Source organism: Sander lucioperca, chromosome 9, assembly GCF_008315115.2.
Source record: "Sander lucioperca isolate FBNREF2018 chromosome 9, SLUC_FBN_1.2, whole genome shotgun sequence".
NCBI lineage: Eukaryota > Metazoa > Chordata > Actinopteri > Perciformes > Percidae > Sander > Sander lucioperca.
In genome coordinates, this window is record NC_050181.1 from 4,184,501 (window position 1) to 4,200,034 (window position 15,534).

Below are 15,534 nucleotides of genomic sequence, written 5' to 3' on the forward strand. Positions count from 1 at the left end.
TTAAAGAATATACACTCACCTCGACGTTAATGCTGTTCGCTGATAAGAATGTGGAAAATAAGCTGAAAAAAGTGAGTATTTTCATTGTGCAACACTGTGCATCAAGGAAGTGCAAACCGGCTGCTCCGCCCAGCAAGTGCTTCCGGTAGGAGACATTTCAAAATAAAAGCTTCGGTATGGAAAACCTAGATGGATTAAAATCATTAAAATTTCACTTGTAGAAAAAGTGCACGTGAAGGTCTCAGAAAGATGCTTTACCTCAGGATTATATGCCAGGAAATTTACAAATATGTCACTGACATATACTGTAGATCATAAGACATTTCTTTCATTTCTATTTTCTAACGTAAAATAAAATGGAATATGGGTCTCTGGAGAATATTTCCTATTTCTTTTTTCGTCGATCCTCATAAAGTGCCCATATACGGTATTATAGCATGCCAAATCTTTTTAGCGGAAAAAATAAAAACATTAATAACAGATACACATGCAGTATGCAAAACACAAACACATTGCATACATGTTAGTTGTAAGTGAAAGAATGAAAAATAAGTAAATAAATTAAAATGCAAAACTCTGTAAAGCACTTTAGAGCATAATTATTGTACATAAGAAGATACTTTTAGTTGATCTCATCCCCATACACCTTTCGGTACAAATGCTTATGTACTTAATGGCTCACTGAAAACAAAGAAATATATTGTGTTTTCTTGTGACCTGAAATATGATGGGTTGTTTTGTGTGAAAAATGTGTGAAAATATTCTATATTGTATTTTAATTAACCTAATATTGGTGGATCAGTGCTGATAAGATTGCTGAGAGTGATGATAAGCTTTATATGGTTAACAGGTGGTGCAGCTTGTGTGTGTGGCTTATCATTACATGGACAGATTTTTTGCGGGAGTGAAGCTAATGTCAAGAGAACCAAGATTGTAATAACAGTGAGTTCATATGAGTTGCGAGAGGCACTCAACAGGATATCATGGGGAAATGATTTTAGGGACTTGCAAATTGGATTTCACTGTTATTTGATTTCTACTGTAGCAAATGTATTCATATTCCTGCAAGGTCTTCATCCAGTCCCCTTTAGAGTCATGTCTTCTTCTAGTTTTTTGGTTATGGTTTTGTTTCTGAACTGTTCCTACCAAAGTTCATAGGAACATTCTATTTATTGTGGTATTACAATGATTTGTGTGCTATAGTAATTTATTAAAATATTTTTTGCATTATGTGGCAATTCATTTTTAAGTATAAGTAAGCCACTTAAGTGGTTACAGTACACAGATGACTGCATGTCTAATTCAGCAAATCATTATTTGTATATGGCAGATGAAAAAAAGAAAAAATTGAAAAAAACATGTCTTTCATGTAACATTACAAACAGAAGGCCTACTAGAAAAGCTGCATCAAAATCAGTTTTGACACACACGCAGAGCGCCCATACAGGTCTGCTTACCACTTTTCAATGATTACCACATTTTTTACCACATTTTCAACACCTCACTGGAGACATGTCACGTGCCAGCCTGCTTCAAGACCTCAACCATAATCCCTGTCCCCAAGAAACCAAGGACCACAGGACTTAATGACTTCAGACCCGTCGCCCTGGCCTCTGTGGTTATGAAGTCCTTTGAGCGCCTTGTGCTTTCACACCTCAAAGCCATCACGACCCCCTCCTGGACCCCCTGCAGTTTGCCTACAGAGCCAATAGGTCTGTAGACGATGCGGTCAACCTGGCCCTACACTACATCCTCCGGCACCTGGACTCCGCAGGAACTTACGCCAGGATCCTGTTTGTGGACTTCAGCTCTGCCTTCAACACCATCATCCCGGCTCTGCTTCAGGAGAAGCTCTCCCAGCTAGGCGTGCCTGACTCCACCTGCAGGTGGATCACTGACTTCCTGTCTGACAGGAAGCAGCATGTGAACCTGGGGAAACACGTCTCCGACTCACAGTCCATCAGCACCGGATTGCCCCAGGGCTGTGTTCTTTCACCTCTGCTCTTCTCCCTGTACACCAACAGCTGCACCTCCAGTCACCAGTCCGTCAAGCTTCTGAAGTTTGCGGACAACACCTCCCTCATCGGACTCATCTCTGATGGAGACGAGTCCGCCTACAGGTGGGAGGCTGACCACCTGGTGACCTGGTGCAACCAAAACAATCTAGAGCTCAACGCTCAGAAAGAACCCAGCCCCACCTGCCCCCATCACCCTCTGTGGCTATACAATTGACACTGTGGAGTCTTTCCGCTTCCTGGGAACTACCATCTCCCAAGACCTCAAGTGGGAGCTGAACATCAGCTCCCTCGTGAAGAAAGCACAACAGAGGATGTACTTCCTGCGGCAGCTGAAGAAATTCAACCTGCCAAAGACAATGATGGTGCACTTCTACACAGCCATCATTGAGTCCATCCTCACATCCTCCATCACCATCTGGTACGCTGCTGCCACTGCCAAGGACAAGGGCAGGCTGCAGCGTGTCATTCGGTCATCTGAGAAGGTGATTGGCTGCAATCTGCCGCCGCTCCAGGACCTATACGCCACCAGGACTCTGAAGCGTGCTGGAAAGATTGTGGCTGACCCCTCCCACCCCGGTCACAAGCTCTTGGAGCCACTCCCCTCTGGCAGGAGGCTGAGGTCCATCATTTCATTAAATTAGCATTTTCCATTTTGCCCTCAGCAGTGACTGATTCTCGGTCATGCATGAAATGTTATTCAGATGGAGTGATCCTCACTTTCTAACACACTGATGTCACTGAACTGATCTAAAGTTGTTCTCTGATAAAACCAACAAGGAGACTTAAAGCCAGCTGTCCAGTTGTCAAGAGGGTTAGTGGACTATAAGGATCATGGGACAAACCAGGCAATCAAAGTGGCATATTCTTGTGTTGCCTAAAAAGCATTGCCTGTTTGTTTACATGCAAGTTAAGTGGTGACTTGTAATGATGACAAATCCTCTTAGTGTCAAAATGTTGAGCTTGAAGATTCATTCTTGATCTTGGAAACTTGACAAGAGAAATGAGGATTGAAGCACATATGCTCAGGAAGGCCATGATATGTGGTTGAAGTGCACCTTGTGTTTGGATTTTTTGTCAAGTGTCAAACTGGTTACAGTGCAACTCTGTTGCACCAATGTTTTCTGGATTTTTGATTTGGTAAAACCAAAAATAAAGTATTTTCTATACCCATTCACCCCCTTAAAGGGGAACACCACCTAAATTAAGAATTCCAATATGTTGTTTTCATGACCCAGGAAAGTCCAATCAATATTTGTGAACATTAACTACTTTCTCTCAAAGCCAGAAACGAGAGAATTAAGTCTCAAACTTGTGATGTCATCAAGTATAAAGTCTGGAGCTACTCCATAGACAATGAATGGGAGACTGATTTGGTTTTCTTTTTAATACCCAGATGAGCTTTATTCTGTCGTATAGTGCGCAGTTATGAAAACGAAAATGTACACATATACTCAGAACATTCCCCTGGGTGCTCTCAGTGTCCTCTACATCTTGGCAATTTATTGTCTATGGAGCAGTTCCACACTTTATACTTGATGACATCACATATTTGAGTTTTAGCACTCTGGTTTTAGGATTTGAGAGAGAGCTTTCATGTTAACTAATATTTTGGGCTGTCTTAGACCATAGTCAGCATGTAGCCTATTGATTTCGAAAATGGGCGTGGTTCCCCTTTAAAAGTCCCTACTAGAGGATCATAACTCACATATTTATAATAATTCCTTGTTCTCTGAGTTACTGTTACTATAATATCACTACCAAGTTTCCAGGCTATATCCTTGTGATAAACGCCATTACGAGGCGGTGCGTGCGTTATTTGGCACGGCGCGCGACCTCTGTGCCAGCGTCAAGGCGCACATGGTGCGTGCTGGAAGCAGAGCGCTGTAGGAGGGAAGACGGACGAGCCGCGCATCCGCATCACCGAGAAGGGTGGCGTTGTGGCATCGCCTGCAGGAATCCAGTTGTAAAGTCCACACACGGGGCAAAAATGCGCTGAGGGGAACTGTCTGGAGCTCTGTTGGTAACCAAATTATACCTTACGGCACTGAGACATCTAAAGAAGAAGAAGAAGAAAGCACGCTACGGACAAGTTGTGATTTCAGAGGAAATCCGACTGGAGATGAATACCAACGATGCCAAGGAGTATCTCGCACGGCGGGAGATACCTCAACTATTTGAGGTGAGAGATGCTCTTTGTGGGGATGAGATACGTGCCGATTTGACAGTGTGATTTTTACACAAAGATTCATGTTACTCATCGATGCCTGTCAAGAGTGGCGGCAAAGATCTCTTTGTAATACATCTTGTTATGGCTGATGGACTTGATGCGCCTACTTCTTGATTAAAGTAGTAGTTTACATGATAAACACGACTGATTAATCATTTTACAAACTGCTTCAATGTGTTTGTATAGTATAATATGTAATCATAATGAGTTAAAATGCAAATAAACCGAATATGACGTTCTCCTTTGCATACTTGCAAATTCATTATTAGAATGATTTTCTTAATACATTAAGGTGCTCTCAGCTGGAGACTGCATTCTTTTAACATGAAAAATTAAAACAACATTCAATGTCCATAATGCATTTTATAAAGGAAAATACAATTATGGCAGAAAAGAATATGATGACATGACAGGGATATCAGCAATATATATTGGTGGTTGAGAAGGTGTCTAAAAATGAACCATTAATGAAGCATCTACAGGATTATTATACAATACAAGGTAAAACTTGCTATTAAGTAAAATAAAGACAGCATAGACTCTCTAAGCAGCATAGACAGAAATATAACAATGAAGTATCATTCATTTTTCTGAGGGGGAAGCAAATTGGCTCATCCACTTAATTAGACTCAATCCCAAGTGTAGTGCAACTAATGTATGCAAGCAATCACTACTTGTTTATTTAGTTAACAGTTACAGACACAAACTTACACTGAGCAGTGAAGTGACACATCATCATCACCATCATAACTGCACTGTACATTTACTGCTTCTCCTATCAAAGTGTATTCCTTATCAATCAGCTAAATAGGCACATCAACTTGTTTTCAGTTGGGAGAAGCTTTGTGTTCCCATGCTGCTGGCGATGGGAGTTGTTAGTGAGAAGGGTGGGGATGAAATAGGAAGTCCCACAGGAAGGTTATTGTTTTAAAGCATTCAGGGTTGAGGTAGACAAATGTCACACAACCATACACTTGACTTGTGTTTTGGTGTGGAGTTCGTTCTCACATTCATCACCAGTGATAGGCTTTCCTCCTCACCAATAACAGCCTGGCAAATAAACACAGAACCCTGATTACCAATTTCATAGGCTTCTGACAAAATTAGATATTTTGTTTCCTCGGTGGAGCCAAGCCAAGGAAACCAGATCTGCACTTCAAAACTTCAAACTTCAAAACCACCTCATTTAAAGGTGGGCTGCTCACCACTGCCAAGCTATCAAAGAACAACATATCATAACAAAGATGTAGTGATGCCAGAACCAACATCTCCTCCCTGTCTCTTATTCTCCCACTGTACCTCCATCCTTCTCCATTGTTTTCTCCAGAGCCTGCTGACAGGTTTGATGTACTACCGGCCTGATGACCCCATCGACTACTTGGAGGGCTGTCTGAAGAAAGCCAGGGACCTCGGAGGACCAGACAAGGTGCGGTGGGATACCTTTGTGGGCCAGGAGAAAAAGTCTCTTCCCCCTCTCAACGGCGGCCAATCACGCAGGTCCCTCCTCAGAAATGGTGAGCAGTGAATGCTGATTGTACAGTACAGTGGAGCACATTAGAAACACACACACACAGAAAATTAATCTGGAACAAGTTTTATATATATATTTGATTTCTTTCCAAGGATGCTAGCAGCAGAACATCTTACTCTCCTACACAATCACAACTGGCTCTCTGTTTGAACAGGAAAGGTTGTTGACATTTGTACTGTACCGTATGAGCTCCACTGTAGACACATTGTTAAAACTGTTGTGCTGCTCTTGGAAACACTTGTAATAGAAGACTTTTAGAGCGTTATGACATGGGAGTTTTATTTATTTATTTATTTATTTTTTGCAGCTGCAGCGTAAAGCGCAGCAGTGTGCTTAGAATTTCTTTTTTTTTTACAAAAATTACCAGAAGTATTAGTTGAGACACCAGAGTGCATACACACACACACACACACACACACAACAATGTAAAGTTTAGAAGCAACCACTGCTGCTGCTTTCAAACCTGTCAAACCAACATGTTAAAAAAAAAACATTCAGGGTGCAGATCTCAGCCTGTGCTGCCTTCACTGACCTGTGGCAGCCTGTTACCATCAAGGGGGTAAGCCTCTCCCCAGAACGCGTAGCTCCTATGGCGCCATTTTGATGCTACCAAGCCATCACCTCCCGTTAGCATTCCATTGACATTCATTTTGGCGCCACTTGACAGCGAATAACTTTACATCTGAAGCGTGTAAAGACTCTATTTGTCCATTGTTTATTTCTAAAGAAACACGACAATGTAAAAAAGGCTCCATTACCTTGTACCTCACGTTATGGCTCCGTAGTAGGGTTTTTTTGTGAAACTAGGCTAACGATTGTGTCATAACCACTCGACTTACTGTCGCATAGTAGAGGAATTACTGTATAGTACAGGAGAAGCTTGCAGGCAGTTTTGACTTACATTAACTGTTTAAGTTTAAGTGCTAGTTAAATTACTAATGTTAACTAGTATTTAAGTTAGCAATAATTAGCCTGTGCCTATGTTATCTCCTAACATACCTACCCTCTCCGTCTCTGCAAGATTCAGAATGATTGAGATTTCTCTTGGCACAGCTACCAGAAGACTTTCAGACAGGTTGCTCACGGCACATCTACATCTTCGAGCTCAGTTGGAGGCTGCGCAGTAACACTCAGCCATCACCGGAAAAGTGCTTCTAATATTCTTCACTGGTCTCCGTCCAGAGCAACTGGATCTGTTGGTCCAGTTTATATACTGTCTATGGTTACAATGCAGTAAAAGACAGTTGAACGTGTGTAGTTAATCATTCACATGAGTGGGGATACCAAACGGCTCTTTACTCAGTAATTATTGATTCCAGCTGTGGTTTCCAGAAGGTCTAACCAATGCAGGAAGATAAGTATTTTGAATATGCGGAGCAAAGTTGACTACTGCTCTTGTATGCTAATGTCATCTTTTATTGGCAGTTTTATTAGGTCTATTTTAAATTCAAACATTTACTTCTTTGTTTGATGATGGATGTGAAGCATATCAGCAATGTATGTAGGAACTGCCATGATAATAGATGTGAGTCATGCAAATAGAACAGAGTTACGTGTGTGAGTAAAAATTAGTTTTGCATCTTTAAAGCAACACTAGAGCACTTTTCCCGCTTCGGTCCCCCTACAGGTTGGAAGCAGAATTGTCCATTACCGCTGTCATAATGTCTCATTATATCTCATTCAAACTACAGATCTGCTACCCGATCTGGCAAACTTGCATAATGTAATGTAACGGACAATTCCGCATCCAACCTGTAGGGGGACTGAAGCAGGAAAAGTGCTCTAGTGTTGCTTTAAGTTTATATGAGTGATGTGTCTATAAGCCACACAACAATGCAGACAGTAACAGATATTTCATATAAAAGAACTTCACAGTCAAGAAGTGCTGAGGGCTGACTGCTTTAAGAAATGTACCCAACTTAGATGCCTGAAAACGTTGCCAGCTGCAGTGTTTAGCTGCTGGGAACTGCAGCCTAATCAGGGATAGAGATTCCTGTGTCCCGCAATTCCCCTCTCAGCTGAAAGCTGAATCTTAAATCTGCCATGTTATTAAACGTTTGCTGGAAGGGAATGCTATTCTCACCTCCAAAATTATTCAGATCTCGTCCTGATTGACTGCTCAATGTCTTAGAAATGTTAAAATGCACGCAGGTTGGGCAGCATTAGTTGTAATTTGCAACCTTCTGTGTGTTTTGCTAAATTGTTTGCGTAAAATAGCTTCTCTGTTCTCCTCAAATTCAACAAAACCTCAATTTACATCTTTGGTACATGTGTTGTTATTGGTAAAATTGCAAGATCATCCTCATTCTTATAATAGAGAGATAAGGAGATAATATTAATTCTGCATGTAAATTATAGCAGTTCTGCTCCCTTGGAATAATACGCAGTGATGATTTCTATCTTTGGTAAATGTGTTATAATCAGTGCTTTCATCACCAGAGACAGCTGTATAATTACCAAACTGAATGAAGCAATGAATTCATCATAAGACACTTTCGTCTCAATTTACTGTGATTGTTAAAACGGCATGAATTTCTTTGGTTTTTTTTCTGAAATTTGATTCACAGTTTGAAGTAATGTAACATCTGCACCTTTAAAATGACTGACAGCACAATAATGGTTGATAATTATATTTAAATTAAGATTTGTAATGGTGTATTTTAAGGCTTTTGAAAAAAAAGAGTTCTTCATCAATACTTTAGAAAAAAGCAGACACATTTTCATCTGTGTGTGTGTGTGTGTGTGTGTGTGTGTGTGTGTGTGACTGTGACAGTGTTGCCCGACAGTCCCAATTTTCCCTACAGACGCTATGACCGCCTCCCTCCCATCAGCCAGTTTTCCATCGAGAGTGACTCGGACCTGTCAGAGACCGCGGAACTCATAGAGGAATATGAGGTGTTTGATCCATCCAGACCGCGACCCAAAGTCATCCTCGTCATTGGTAAAGGACCAGTGCACCACACCAAAACTATAAATATCTGTGCACTTACAGTACATAACACAGGAATGAGGAAACTTTGGGGCAAAAATGTCTTCTCATCTGATGTTTTACATTTGAAGCTGCTCATCTGGATTCCTGCTGACTCATGTTTTCCATTAGATAAGACTAGGCGATCCTTTTATGTGTAAACATAGAAAAACACTGTGTGTCTATTTAATGCTTCTGATGAGAGCGTAATCTATTAATATAAACATCTTAACAAAATAAAAAGTTTATACCAGCCTCGCTGATGATCTAAAAATAAATGGCCTGGATGGGAATCTATGAGTCGGGGATTGTGTGTACATGTGTGTGTGCACACTAGTGTGTTTTTTCTGGTATTTTGAACGTAGGTATCTTGTCCCGCAAGCACGTAACCTTGTGCAATCTGACCAGCAGCTAAACACCTTCCACCATCAAGCACTGGAGACTGGGATCGCCGTAACTCAGTTTATTTGACTTAGAAAGGGTGAAAGTGGGAAATGAAACACATTGACCAGTTACTTACATATTGATGAGTCACAAACATTATACAATGATAATTGTAAAAACAATATAACTACACGTCACTGTAATGCGGTAGTATATATAGTAGCTAACATGTAAGCTGAAATAAAGGAAATACGTAATGTATTGTTATACAGTGTACGTAATATAACCTATATTGTTTATCTAAATAAATGTACATGTAGCACAACCCAAGATAATAGTGGAAAAACTAGCTTATTGAAGCATACTGTCAGTCTAATATGAGCTATCAATCATCATCAAAAATATACATATTGCACATCAAACTTACTGACAATAATTAACAAAGATATAAGAACAGTATGTCAGCATCTATTTCACATACCGAGAATGTTACCAAAGGTATGGAACGTCGAAGATTGAAGCGGATAGTTAGGAGAGATGATAACACAAACTATGAGGCTGTCCTGCTCACATTCAACTTCCTGACTAAATCCCATGGTGCAAAAGTCCTACAGTTCTTAAAGGAACACACACGTATGTGGAACAAACTACTGCCAGCAATGGGAGACGAAAAACATTTAAGTGAACTAATGTCCTGATGGGGACAGAACAGTAGGCCTGCCTCTCTGTTGGTATCAGCAGGGGAGATCTTGAGCATGTCACTCACTGTGTTAGACACTTGTGCTCTCTTAATCTGATTTCCTTGATGGGCCTGCATTAACCTGTCAAATACATTCATTCATCTTATGAATTAAGCATGGCAGCTGCACAATAAGAGTAATGACACTGGTTGAGCTTGACTGAAAAAGGCTGCTATTTATAAACCCTCTTGAAAATAGTTTATTTAGGTTGTAAATAAGCAAGAAAAGGACTTTGATGTCTGTTAAAAGCTCTTAAAAAAAACCTGCTGCAGTATGTTTTGATGTTTGGTTTGTACCTGGGATGTTCACTGTCTGTCTGTAGTGTGGATGATAGTTATTTGTCCTTGCAGCACAAAGCCAGTTCCTATCTCATCTTTGTGAGCACATTGTGCCCTATTTTAAAGGAAAAACAGGATTGCAGCAGCTGTCATCTCTTTGGAGGATTTGCTGCAAACGTTTTGAGAGAGAGAGACAGATTGACAAAGACTTGTTGTCAGGAGGAGGCTGGGTCGAACATTACACAATATTAAGATGTAGAATAATTAAATTAGCTAAATACATATTAGAGTGTCTCTCTGATCCTCCTACCCCTTCTCTCTACTGCAAAACGTTATCTTTTCTAATATACAACGTGACAAGAATATTTTGTTAAATCTGTGGGCTTTTTCATGTGACATAAGAAGAAAAACACAGATAGGCCTACAGTTAATATCATGAATGATGGCTGCATTACATGTATGTCTTCCAGTTCGAGGGTACTGGTATTACACACGACTCACAATGCTTACTTTGCCTCCTCGTCTCCTCTATCCTCGTGTCTCTTCCTAGCCTCCTCTGCTCGCATCTCAAGTGGGAGGGGCTAAGACGCGAGGAGAGGAGGCGAGGTGAGGAAAGGAATCGAGGATGTACAAACTGAGAAATAAGAGGAGGGGCTTAACTGAACTGGGTCATTGTTACTGTTATTAGTTGCACCTGTGCTTTTCTTGCTATAATAAATCAAAATGTCTGATTATTAGCCCCAACTGTAAGATTAACCCAGACACTGAATACATGTAGGGTTCTTTTTACACAATTACTAACATCACTTGGGATTCAGTTTAAGGACAAATACAGTAACTCACAAACTTGGCTGTCTAAATTAAATCCGACCAAATGATAAATAAGTTATCACTGATTTGTTTACTGATTTAATTACACTTTGATTGTTTTACACTTGGGTGCACACTCTTCTCCTCTTCCCTAAAAAAATCACATAACACATTGATGGAATAAATTACCCACACAGCTTTGTTCTCTGACTAATTTCCCTTCATTCTGTTCTGGCTTTCAAACAGGAGCAATTTTTGTGTGGTTGACATTCCTGTGGTGACAGTAGCATCTCTGAAATCCTGGAATGAAACGCAGTAAAAGCAGCATTCAGGTTGTCAGATGGCTTTTACAGGACTTTCACAGCTGACAGCTCGAATAGTATGTCTAACTCGCACCATTTAAACATTATTGCTAATGACTGGATTCTCTAAGGGCAATTGCATTCCAAAATATCAACTTTATATGGGTTTGACTTGCACTTTTCAATTTTGGAGGACTTGAGGACTGATCATTTTATGTGTAAAATGCAGCTGCACTAAGATGTTCAAACAAGGGCAAACCTGACAAATATTCGTAATGATGTCAACTAAACTATCCAGCATCGAGCTAAGAGCTGTCTTTTCCTGTTGTCGCTCCTCTGCACATCCTTTTTCCTCTTGAAATGGAGAGATAAAACAACAAGAGGATTTGGTAGCAAATGTAGGAGGTTCACACATACCTGTTTCTCTCATCATCACCCCCACATGCCCTTCTCCCCCGCAAAACACACACAAGCAGTAACACACAGTTACAAAGTTGCAAACATGCAGAGCCATGCACACACACACACACACACACAAAGTCTCACATAGTCTGGGTTTCTCTCACCAATACACATGCGCCTACGCTAACACACCCACGCACACAATGTTTCACACTCACACAGACACATTTCACACCCACGACAATATCTCTCCCAAAACATCAACAGCTCTCCCTGTGTTATAGGTGGCCCTGGCAGCGGCAAAGGAACACAGAGCCTGAAGATTGCTGAGCGCTACGGCTTCCAGTACGTGTCCGTGGGCGAGCTGCTGAGAAAGAAGATGATCCACAACGCCACCAGCAACAGAAAGTGGAGCCTGATCGCTAAAATCATCACCAATGGAGAGCTGGCACCACAGGTAGCAGAGAAACAGAGGAGAGGGGGGTATTGTTTGTGTGTGTGTGTGTGTGTGTGTGTGTGTGTGTGTGTGTGTGTGTGTGTGTGTGTGTCCAGTCACTCGCAGGTCATTATCACAGTGTGCATGTAAGAAGGGACTAATTAGCAGCATCCATATCACAAGCGTGCTGCAGAGAGGGATGCTCATCTGTCTTATTAGCATCCTTGTTTGCAAGATAATAACTCTGCCAGAGATGAAAATGGGCACAGACCCCATGTGGTTGTTTGTGCTCCATTCATTCAAACACTGTATATAAAACCAACATGATGTCTTTACACTTCCCAGTTCAATGTGTGTATGAAATTAAGATTAAAATGATTCAAATATAAATTGTACGTTTTCAAGGACAGAGGGATGACTAAACCGTTAACTATAAATAACCAGAAAGGTGTTTCTATTCATGTTTAAGACCATTACAGTAACAACCAATCACATATACTAATTTACTTTCTAAGAAAACCATATGGTTTTTTTTTTATTATTTCCTTTAATCCAGACAGCCATTAGTTTTAGGTCATTTAGGGATAAAAAAGAAACCTGCAGAAAGACTTGATTGTCAAGACAGTTTAATTGCCTTTATGTATTTATTTATTTTTGTTGGCCAAAGAAAGAGTATCATGGTGATTCAGTTGGATTTAAGACCCATAATCTGTGGTAAAATATTAACCTTGACAAAAAATAAATATGAACTGTTTGATTGAAAGATAAAAAGTTCCTATGAGGTTAAAAGCACCTATCAGGAATTTATCTTATATATGAAATGCTATGAAACAAGTGATTCTGGTTGTCTGTTTGATTGACATAATGAAAACACCTTAGAGAGGGGCCTTTACTGTCAACATGGGCACCATGATCCATTTGGTGATGCAGCGAGGTATAAGGCTGTAACACGGACACCAAGCACCCGCCTGCTTCGTGTCTGGCAGTTTTTAGCTTGCGGCCCTCATGAATTACCTCAATAACTGCCCACATCATCATTTATCATCCCTTCCTTGCCTGTTTAGCACAACACCACATCTCCCATCTGGCCGATCACCAGATGTCCGTCCAGGAACCAGTGAGATAAACAGCAAAGTAGGCCAAGCTGCAGACATATTAGACGTGATGAAGTGAATTGTGTAGCTGTTGGGCATTTCATTTCCTGCCATGATTAGTAAAACAAAGTAGAATTTGGTTTCTTAATGATTATGTATGTAATGATGAGAGGAAGAGGCAAGATACCCTTGGGTTTATGAGAAGACTGTTACTCAGAAGCTCTAAACAGGAGCCTTGATGACAGCGTTGCTTGTGTACGTGTTTGATGATGTGTTTAGTGACATATTACAGATTCATAGCTTATTTTTAGTGTTGTCAGAAGTTATAGATTGTATTCCCCTTTTATACCATATGATCCAAATAGCTTTATCGATTATCAATTTTAAAAATATTGACAGTTAATTCTAGGTTTGTGCAAGAAACCTGGATGTTTACTTGGAGAGTTTTAAGAGCAAATTAAAGAAATTGTTTGACATTTCTTGCTGACAGTAGGATGAGAAGATTGATAGATCACATCTAATTCTCAGGCAAGGAAGCAAATAAGTGCATTTCCCAAATATATCAAAATATTTCTTTAATGACATATTTCTATAATTTAGGCATTTCTCTCTGTAAGTAGTTACAGAGTAGTTAGTACTTGTACCTCAAGGACTGTAACTGTGCTCAGCTGTGCAGATTCTTCAGTGCTGCAAACTACAAAAAGTTATTGCTGTTTGACTGTAAATCACTGCAAGGTCATATGACTCAGAATTTATTTAAACTTCTGTTCCCTCAGAATTCCCACAAGTCTCCACATTAGAGGATCTTGGATGTTTGACAGTCTGGTCTAAATTTAAAAACTAATTGCACGTTTGCTTTTACATCATCAGACTGTGGACATTTCTTTTTGACGATGGTTCAGCAGGATCCAGAGCGTTGTAAAAAGGCAGCTAAAAATACCCATTTATACTGTGTGGGCCTTTAAAGGTCCAGTGTGTAACATGTGTAGTTGTACATATTATTTTGTTTTCTAAGAGGATGTCTCACTACCACTAGCAATAAATATTATTTTTTGTAACTGTTAGTAGCTCCTCCATTTCCTTTGTGCATCACATAAACAGCAAACTAAAAATTAAAGGTGGATTGGTTAATTTTACAGTGTGACCACACACACGACTAAAAACCTTTCTTGACCTGAGAAACCGTAGTTCCCAAAACAGACTCAACTTTCCACTTCCTGACTTTCACCCCTGACACACGGTCTTTTTCAGCAGATGAAGCTCAGTTGTCATAGAAATTAAGATATGCAACTTATCATTATTCCAAGCACCTCTAGAATTCGTCTATATTTGCCAAAAGAATTGTTTTTCAAAGATGTATTACTTACTTGTTTTGTTTACAAGATCGTCCTTTCTGGGATGTCACCACCATCTGTGATGGGTGTTGAGAAAAATCTCATTACATAATGTGTTACATTTGTTAGAGTGCACCTTTGTGATGATGCAAAATTATGATAATTCATGAATGTCAAATGTACTGTTCATACCGAGTTTATCATATAGGAAGAAGTGAATGATCAATTTTGGATGCAGCTTTGGTGATGATTATCCCTAGCTGCTGTATGTTTGCTGCTATAGTGCTGTAAATAGATTGTCTCTTTGGGAGTCAGATATGACTGTGAGAGCTCAGACATCAGGCCATGCAGTGGATCAGAAGGCTTTTCTTAGATTAGCTTTTCTCATTTTATCTTACACACAAACATTCATCTGTTCGATGGAATCTAGATTAGGTTTAATTTCTGCTGTCTGTCGAGCCGCTGCCTTTATTGTGTGGGTGGAGGGAAATTAAACGTCTGTGTTACTCAGCGTTGGCTACGGGTGTTATTTTTAGATTTGAGCGTTGCTCATGTATCTCTGATATATCGTATGATGCATTCAGCTCGGGGAAATATATATATATATATATATATATATATATATATATATATATATATATATATATAAATATATGTTAACCACTACTCCAGCCATGAGGAAGTTATTGATGGTAAAGAATGCTGACACTGATACTCTGGCTGCCGATGTAATCGAGACAGTTGTTCTGCTGCATTCAGACAATATTAAAGTACAATTGGCTAAATAGATTTATTATATTGTGGATTTCTCTAATGTGCTGTCAAAGTTTTTTCATTCACCTTAATAGTCATAAGACTAAATCAGCAGCTCATCTGTTTTCAAGGGGTTTTAACTAACCTACAACCTTGATGAATCTGGGAATTGCAACAACATTAACCAAACTAATCTCCTCCATCATGCTTCAAGCTAATTATATTTAAGAATTGAAACATTTTTGTTTTATAATTTA

General features: G+C 39.8%; 2 protein-coding genes across 3 annotated transcripts in view; one reads left to right on the forward strand and one right to left on the reverse strand.

Annotated features, from left to right (window-relative positions):
• pigk (phosphatidylinositol glycan anchor biosynthesis, class K) overlaps nucleotides 1–140 on the reverse strand; it is a 30,429-nt gene extending 30,289 nt beyond the window's left edge. The window contains exon 1 of the mRNA XM_031294415.2: nucleotides 20–140. Within this exon, the coding sequence (XP_031150275.1) occupies nucleotides 20–85 (66 nt within the window). The 5' untranslated portion in view covers nucleotides 86–140. The remainder of the gene's footprint in view (nucleotides 1–19) is intronic.
• Nucleotides 141–3,775: 3,635 nt separating this feature from the next.
• The window catches only part of ak5 (adenylate kinase 5), a 71,271-nt gene continuing 59,512 nt past the window's right edge, over nucleotides 3,776–15,534 (forward strand). The window contains exons 1-4 of one of the 2 annotated variants that reach the window (XM_036005328.1): nucleotides 3,776–4,197; nucleotides 5,573–5,759; nucleotides 8,550–8,717; nucleotides 11,945–12,117. In XM_036005328.1, the coding sequence (XP_035861221.1) occupies nucleotides 4,138–4,197; nucleotides 5,573–5,759; nucleotides 8,550–8,717; nucleotides 11,945–12,117 (588 nt within the window). In that variant the 5' untranslated portion in view covers nucleotides 3,776–4,137. The remainder of the gene's footprint in view (nucleotides 4,198–5,572; nucleotides 5,760–8,549; nucleotides 8,718–11,944; nucleotides 12,118–15,534) is intronic. The other variant, XM_036005327.1, reaches the window with a different exon arrangement.